The 9,234-nt window shown below is 30.7% G+C and overlaps 2 protein-coding genes across 4 annotated transcripts in view; both read right to left on the bottom strand.

The window, feature by feature from the left end:
- The window catches only part of LOC111636718 (A-kinase anchor protein 7 isoforms delta and gamma-like), a 17,790-nt gene extending 15,106 nt beyond the window's left edge, over positions 1 to 2,684 (bottom strand). The window contains exon 1 of the mRNA XM_023382021.1: positions 2,562 to 2,684. Within this exon, the coding sequence (XP_023237789.1) occupies positions 2,562 to 2,684 (123 nt within the window). The remainder of the gene's footprint in view (positions 1 to 2,561) is intronic.
- Positions 2,685 to 4,529: 1,845 nt separating this feature from the next.
- The window catches only part of LOC111636725, a 31,592-nt gene continuing 26,887 nt past the window's right edge, over positions 4,530 to 9,234 (bottom strand). For all 3 annotated transcript variants that reach the window (XM_023382032.1, XM_023382030.1, XM_023382031.1), the window contains exon 6: positions 4,530 to 5,421. In XM_023382032.1, the coding sequence (XP_023237800.1) occupies positions 5,365 to 5,421 (57 nt within the window). In that variant the 3' untranslated portion in view covers positions 4,530 to 5,364. The remainder of the gene's footprint in view (positions 5,422 to 9,234) is intronic.

The raw sequence follows: 9,234 nt of genomic DNA, 5'->3' as shown, positions 1-9,234 counted from the left end.
ATATTTGCATAACAGAAGGTCTATTTAACCTTTCTCACTACTTTTTATCTTTTGGCCTTTCTCTCCTTTTCTCAACTTTGGGTCTATAATCCTTTGAGTTCCAACTCCAGCATTATTTAGTATTCTTTCCAGCATTGAAAGATCATTGAAAGATTTGGCTACCCTTTTTTCAGTTTGGCGTAAAAATTATCATTTCGCGCATTGGCTACTTTCAGGGCTACATATTATTTATAAATATATTAGTCGAATAAAAATGCACTTTAAAATGGTGTTTCGTCATTTTTTATTAATTATAGACCTAAATAAAACAAACATTTGTGTTTTTCAAATAAATTTTTGTTTGTTTCCTTTATAATAAATGAATTTATTTATTTCTAAGTAAAAATTGGAAGGGTCTGTAGAAGTAATTTTTTAAAATATCCTTGTTCGTGATAAAGTTTTAATACTTATTACTACAATCTAGACATGTTAATCCTTAAATATACTTGTATATTTAAGGATTGGGTCACAAATATATTATATATACTTGTGGCCCAAAACTCCATGACTTCTTCCAATGTGGCCCAGAAGAACAAAAAGGTTGGACACCCCTGGTGTACAGTAAGACCCCACTTAACACAGGGATGCATTCCTAGATAACAAAGCAGTAAGTGAAACAGCTTTAAATAAGATTATTTTAACAAAGTAAATAGGGATAGGGGAACATGCAACCAAAAATAAACAAATTTTACTTTAATTTTAAGTTATTTTTATATTAATTTATATAATAATATATGTTAAATAACACACAAACATATGCATACATATGTTTGTGTGTTATTTGCAGAAATGTAAAATTCATTTTTTGTGATGAAAGTCCTGACTTTTCTGAAATTTTTGTTCTTTTGCAATAAAGTCATGAAGTTTCATTTGTTGCTTTTTTCTTTCCTTAAGCAAATGTCAGTAGCAGAAGATCGCATCCAAAACACCTCATTTTGCTTTTGCACTCCTTTCAAAATCTGGATCATTCGCTGCAATTTGATCAACAATTTCGTTATCTTACCAAACTTTTACTAATAAAATCTGTAGAGAAATTTTTTGGGTTCTTTGTTATCAGAATCTCTATTTTCCACTTTCACATGAATTCCATGTTCTGCCAGTTCTTGAAGGTCATTGTTGGTAAGGCTCTCACCAGAAACCTGCTAGGAGGTGTAAATGGGAGGGACTAGGAGGTGTAAATGTGCAGGATATTGAGGAGTTACACCAGAAACCTGCTGTAACTCCTCAATATCCTGCACATTTACACCTCCTAGTCCTGCTGTATCGATTAGGTTGAATTTGGTCAAATTAACGATACAGTGACAGGCTCTTCTCATTGAGAATTCTTGGATGCCTTCAGCCATAACTTCTTCCACACTTTATTTGTGAATTTATCAGTTAATTCTTGCCAAGCAAAGTTGATATTTCCTATTGTATCCATGATGTTATATTTTTTTCCAAAATTGCACTAAGCAAATATAGATTTAAAAAAAGTACGCCTTTTTGCCACATTTTGCTAATTGGTTTGTGTTTGCAAATAATTGTACACCCATACCTCGCTATACGGCCGCTCTTTATACGGCATTTCGCTATAACGGCCCTCTTCGATTAAGGCACGTTTTCGATTTACGGCCTAAAATGTTTTGCTATAACGGCAAAAAAAACTTTTTTTCGATGTCGATATATCTACATGTTGCCAATCTTGCGCAAGCGCAATCTCGATGCACGCTATTTTCTATTTCCTCTTGTTTACGAGTGTTATTCAGTGTGTGCTCATGAAACGGCTGGTTTAGACTTGTCTGTGAGTGTTTTATGTACATATTTATTACTGGAGAATGAAATAGACAAGAAGGCAAGACAAACAACGGTGGACAATTTTTTTAAGCCAGGCCCATCCTTACCAGCGAAAAATGATGATGACAGTGATCTGCAGGTTACCATTTCTTCATCGTCTTCAGATTAAAGCCATTTTTTAAAAAAATTATGTATGTAAACATACACATATTTTATGTAACATGAAGTTATTTCATGTTTGTTTATAGATTATTGTTGGTTTTTGGAGTCTGTTATTATTTTATGTACAAATGTATGTACTTCTTATGTACGTATTTTTGATTTAAATGAAATAAAAAGATAAAATGCATTTTGAATGATAAACCATATTACATATTTAATAAATTTGGAACCGATCCCATTGAATTTGTATGAATTTGTATTAGAATAATTGATTCCTTATACGGCTTTTCGCTTTGCGGCCAAGTTTCGTGGAACGTATCTATGCCGTAAAGCGAGGTATGGGTGTATTATATATGAATCAATGAAATGCTGTGATAATTTAAATCGGCGTAAATTTTGAGCTTTTTTTAAGCTTCAAGCAGACCATGTTATATTGAATCAGCATTAAGTGGGGTCTTACTGTATTTGTATTTTGTTTAGATGCTTGAAAAAGGTTTATGGTCACAGTGTCATAAATAAATAAATAATAATAGCTTTTAATTCGTATTATTGTTATTATTATTAACAATTTTAATTAATATTCTCACCTTATTGTTAAAATGATCTATGCCTTCAAAAGTTAATTCAAGAGGATTTATTGATAGATCATCTTTCAATACCTCAAATGCATTGGAGAGAGCAGAGCAAGCCCTAAAAATATAAAGTGACATTTTTTATGTATCCTATATATTCATATTTTAAAACATTTATGATTTACAATTTTAAGATTTATATTTACAGATTACAAAAGATTTACCAACATTTTTGCAAAATTGTGTTTAATCAAATATTTTAAAATAATCTTACAGTATATTATATTTAGAATAAATGATTTCAGTTTAAGTATTAGACATGAATAATTTACAAATATTGTTTAAATTGTTTAAATACAAACAAAATACATTACAATATCAAAATATTAATTGTTTATTTTCAAATTTTGTTTTTTATTAAGTTATAGAATTTGCNTGAATCGACGAAGAATGTAAGTTATTTCAAAATGTATAATTTATTTATTTAAGGTTTACAGCTCAGAATGAACAACTAAAAAACACAATAATTTTAAGTGTTCACTTTAGTAACTGATACTATAAATATTACACAAATACAAAGAAGACTAAATACCAACCAACTGCCGAAATTCTATCGGGCTAGTTTAAGGCTAATTACTAAATGAATTACGTAAACTAGCCCGATGGAATTTCGGCAGTTGGTTGGTATTTAGATACATTATGTATCGGGTTTAGTAATGTTTGTATACAAAGAAGACTATTAAATAAATAATATAAGACTGAAAACTTCATGCGTTTTCCTTTAATATTGTATTTTTAAAATTTTTTCAGGCTCTGAGTCATGAACCAAAAAAGGATGTGTTCGACAAATTTGGCAGCCTTATAGCTGTCAAACTAAGAATCCTTCCCAAGGAAAATGCCTTGGACTTGCAACTAAAAATATTGTAAATAGTTCTTAATAAACATTTTTCACTTACTGTATCAAAGTTGTATTTCTTAACTCAAAACAGTATATTATTTATAATGAAGACTTGTAATTATAATAATTCCAAACTTTTTAAATAATTTTACATTTCATATTTATTATTTAATAATTTTACATCTCATTGCCATTCTACTTGATCTACAGTATTAAAATAAGTTTTCAATTCATCACAGATTGCTTTTGCTGTTGATGGATTTAAATTTTGACTGTTTTCCAAGGATATAAACTGTTGATATTGCTCTCCAAAGTTGTCACTGGTAGCAGCTGTGGGATAAGATTTTATTTTTCTTTCCTGTAACATGTCGTGAAGAACACATTATCCGGGGATAATAAAATCACTGTAGAGAAGACGCGCCAAACAGAAGAGAAGATCCCAAATGCATTTTCAACAACTCTCCCTGCTCTTGATAATCTAACAATAATTTCAATTTGAATTGAATTAAACAGTTTTTATGACTTATACACTAATAATAATAATAAATTGTTTTAAATAATTAATATTAAATAGTTCTTTTACCTATAATTGAAGATGGATTTCTCTGCTGTCAACTGTTTCATCGGGTAAGGCTCACAAAGACATACCAATTCCTTCATCTGTAACAAATACATATGGAATTGGCTGTCCTCCACCTTGAAGAGGACTATCTGGTGGAAAGTTTAATTTTCAATCATCAATGGCTTTCTTCAGATTTGATGCATTCCAAATCGAAGAATTGCTCTGTCTCCCATTAGTGCCTGCATCCACATATATAAATGAAAGATCTGCACGCACCATTGCCATCATAACCACACTATAAAATCCTTATTTGGAAAAAACAGAATTTTAGCAAACAGAATAACTAAGTACAACCTCAAATAATTGACTAATAACAGAAATACTACCTTTATAGTTATAATAAGCAGATCCAGATTGCTTAGGACATATGATCTGTACATGTTTTCCATCTATTGCACCAAAGCAATGAGGAAATTGCCACATTTCATCAAATTTCCTAGCAATATCTTCCCATTCACATACTGCAGATGGTGCCTTAGGAAAATAAACAATTTTAAATTAATGTAGCCAATATAATAATAAAGTTAAAAATCAAAATAATATGAAGTTCTTGAAGAACATTTGAAATAAATTTTTCTGCGCAATTTTTTTGTAAAATTAACATTATTGAGATATACCTTATGTCGTATATTTGTCAACATATCTTGATAGTAACATTTGATTTAACTCAGTTTTAATACATTTAAATTTAAATGCTATATTTGATATAAATCAAATCTGAATTTATGAGAGTTATTGTTAGATTTATTTTAAAAGGTTTGATTACATTTAATAATATACAATTGAATAAAATAAATGCTTATATTAAAGAAAAAATATATCAATTAAAAATGAATTAAATCGTTCAAGCTTTCCTCTGAACAACACTTACCCTCAAATATTCACTTTTATAAGATTGATAAATAGCATCCAAAACTTCTGGGATAATGACTGATATTGAATTATGGGCCACTCTAAATTGGTATGCCAAACTATAAAACGTTTTGCCTAAATTATATATGAGTCATTTTAATCATAAGATTGCATAAAATATAAATTAAATACAATATATATTATATTCTTACCTGTTGCTAAATAACAAAATGTCAACGAAAGACGTTCTCCGGGTGAAATAGAACTTCAGAGATGTGTATCTTCTTTAGCTATTATGGGTGTTATCCTCTTTGAAATACTTTGAAAAGTATTCGTATCCATACGGATATGTCCCCTATAACCTTCAGCATCCCTATAACCTTAATTCATTCATCAGCTGGTGGAAGCAAGATTGTTTAGCCCGGTGATTTTCATTTTGCCAAGTTTTAACCCGGTGTGAACATTTTTTTTCTTATTTTTCCCTTCTTATATTCTCGCCATCTCTAACAAAATTAACACCTTTTTTCTTTTATTCACTCCAGAAAAGGAACTGCTTGCCATTTTAATAAGAAAAGTGGCTAAAATTCCATAAATACTCTGAATTAGAACGTAAACTCACAAAAGTAGACAAAAAACAAGCTACTGTAATTTTATTGGTTTATTATAGTGTAGAGTTCCCTGTAGAACAGGTCTGCAGGACTTCACAAAAAAAACAACGGACAAGTCGGCTCAACAATAACTTAGTATTTAATTAACTTTCATTAGGGTACAAATGGGATAATTACATAAGATATGAACTATTGACAATAATGTGTTATATCCAAGTGGTACATGCAAACAATACATACATTTACAACTTTCCCTCTTTCCTTCCTCAGCTTTGGGGGCTCACGACACATGACAATGCAGGACAGCAAACAACGTGAACAATGGAAGATATTAACAAAATTACTCATGACAATTTTACACCGCTTACAAACATTTGAAGAAGAACTAATCTGCGCCTACGAATCTTCAGTCAGTTTTCTTTGTCTTGGACAAGTTGTTATTCGCTTCCACACTATCCTTGTTTAGATGCAAACTGATTTCTGCTATCTTGTCTCCCTACGTCCTCGGGTCTCCCATGCTCGGCGCCTCGATCTCACACACGTGGTCAGAACATTGTAGTCAGGAACAATCCGGAAGCAAAAAGGTACGCCTCCATGTGGGTCTCGGCCTTATATATCCTACACAGCGGATATACTCCTCACATGACGACAACAGGCCAATCCGGCTGCCAATATACGGTGAACTGGGGACAGGTGGCACCACGAACAAAAACGAAAGGGTGAGGGAAAAACCGAAACAACAAAAAAGGAAAATAGTCGCGAAGCACTACAATAGGGTCACATGTTTCTGAGTGCAACATCAACAAACAATGTGTGACCATGAGAAGACACGCACGATTTGCACTTGTTGCAGTTGCACTTGCCTGTGCGGCTGGAAATCGCATAGTGTGACCAGGGCTTTAGAGAACTTTTCAGTAGACATTGCAATTTGAAAGTTTTTGGAAGCAATCCTGCATGTTGTGACTGAAGTTTCATTTCTGGATTTAACATAGAAATCCATGTCTCATTCTTTGTGATTATTTTTCCAAAGAGTGTGGGTCTGATTAGTGGGCTTATCAACATTTCTACAGAACAACAATACTTTCCAAAAAAAACAAAACATAGCAATGAATGGAGTTTGGATCCATGCAAACTTCTCTACAACCCTTGTGGATTTAATTCTGAAGAATAAAATACTCTTATTGCACTGTCTTCTCACAAAAAATTTGACATATTTTGTAAATAAATTTTTTGAAAAAAATCACAAGGTTATCATCATCATAAAGAAATTTTACATGCTTGACATCAAAAATCCATTAATTAGCTTAAATGTTCTATCTACTCTTCCACAAACCAGAAAAGTTCACACACTAACCTTATATATCTCCCAGCAGGATGGGAAAAAAAATTAAAATAAAATGAATGCTTTTGGTCTACTTTTAAGACCTGCTTCATGCTGACGAAATTGCTTCGATTTTTAAAATGAAATGCACTGAAGAAAATACTCATATAAATTTATATGAATATTTTCTTCAGTGCATTCCATCTTTGAAAATCACAGTAATAAATTTATGAATGAATTAACATTTTTGTTTCATTTTGTGAACTAGTGTGGAATAATTTTTAGGGAAATTTTGGATCCTGAAAATATTCTGCACCCCTTGCTACTATGCCAATAAATATGTAATTTTTTTAAGAAACAATGTATTTAAAGTAAAGACTAACTATGAAAACATTTTGAAGTTTTCTACATGTCCATTCATAACTGTTGAAACACAATTAACAACTAAACACACCAACGGCTAACAGGATAAGAAATCTTTTATTTTCAGATAAAACCTTTTTTAAGTCCTTTTATTTTCAGATGAAACATTACTTGAGACTGTTTCATCATCAGATCTCTCAAACTATTCCCAAATCAAACATATATTACCAATGTTGTAGAGCCATTTCTGGATAAACATAAAAATTTAAAACAGACAGGTAACAGACAGACAGAATTACTGAAGGTAATTCTGTCTGTCTGTTACCTTTTATGTCTGTTTATTAAAACCTGTCTATTTATTATGTCTATTTACTATGTCTATTATGTCTATTTATTAAAACCTGTTCAGCGGTTTAGATGTGAAAAGGTAACAGACATAAAAGGTAACATTATAACAGACATACCTTTTAACAGACATAAAAGACATACCTTTTATGTCTGTTATAATATTAGTATAGATTAATATGAATTTCTGCTATAAGGGGTATGCAAGTTTGAGCTCTTTCTTGAAGTGGTATGCAGGAAAAACTAATTGGGAACCACTGTTATAGATAATTTTATATATTACAATATATAATAAATTTTTTATTTAAAACTATTTATTTATCTTGACAAAGTAATGTGTTGAATTTACTCATTGTGGCTGTATTATTCGTTCGGTGAATGGTTGTCTCTTTAATCTGAAATAATTCCTTCGGTAGACTATTCAGTAGAAATTGTATTGCATTTTACACCCAGAAAGATATCTTAATATTGTAAATAGAAGTACCATATGAGTGTAACAATTTAGCTTGGGAAAAAAAGTGGGTGAAGTCTTTAAAGATATTGTAAAAAGTGTTTCCTTGTGTTACTTGACATTTCTACTCATGTTATTATATTTGTCAACTCAATGTCTGTAATGTGTACTTCCTGTAGCACTGAAGAGAGACTAAAAAAATAAAACTAGCCCGAAATGTATATGTGAAAATACAATAAAGGAGTTTCTTAACATGACTTGCTGTAAGATAGTCTACCGAAGGAATTATTTTGGATTAAAGAGACAACCATTCACTGATCATTGACAAAGTAATTTCAGAAATACTTGTTTTGAATTTCTGGAAGTTAACGTTTCAAATTTTGTTATCTTTTGAAATATTTACAATAATAAAATGATTATATTACATTATAACCAGGATAACATCTAGAAAAAAATATATTTTTCTAGATATATTGTAATATATAAAATTATCTAGAAAAAAATATATTTTTCTAGATGTATTGTAATAATCAGGATAACATCAACAAAGTATGTGTATTATATAAAAAGCAAGTTGTTCTAGATAGTTTTAAATTAACTTTGCAGAAAAGAATCTTTTATTAGTAACCTGCTAGAAAAAACACTACCGACCTTCTAAATACAACTACAGATGGAAAAATAACCTGCTACTGCCAACATCCAAATACTGTTTTGGTCAAACCACACTGATCTACCAAATAATATGTAATTGGAATGCTCTAAAAGAATACAAACATTTGAAAACCTACAATTTAAAGATTCTATCAAAAGTTCAAATTATGTTTAATTTTGTATGTTGATTGTTTTATTTTTAATAATAAAAAACAAATTTTTTCCTGTGTGTTTGTTATGGTGTACAGCAGGGGTGTCCAACCCGCGGCCCGCGGGCCACATGCGGCCCAAGGCAAGTTCCAATGCGGCCCAATAAACGTGTAAACGAAACCGACAAATTCTTTTATTTTTTTAATTATTTATTTATTTCAACGGCATAAACTAAAAAAAAATTCAAAGCTGTAAACTTTTATACATATTTTATTTTTGAGTGAAAAGGAAATATTTTCAAATACTTGGAGATGTGTGAATGACGAAGGAATACTAAATAAAGCTGAAGTTGTGACTCAAAGGATTATAGACCCAAATTTGAGAAAAGGAGAGAAAGGCCAAAAGATAAAAAGTAGTGAGAAAGGTT

Source organism: Centruroides sculpturatus, unplaced genomic scaffold, assembly GCF_000671375.1.
Source record: "Centruroides sculpturatus isolate CEXI.00-Female unplaced genomic scaffold, Cexi_2.0 scaffold866, whole genome shotgun sequence".
NCBI lineage: Eukaryota > Metazoa > Arthropoda > Arachnida > Scorpiones > Buthidae > Centruroides > Centruroides sculpturatus.
Note: the sequence above shows the minus strand (reverse complement) of the source record. Positions and strands in the feature narration are given on the sequence as shown.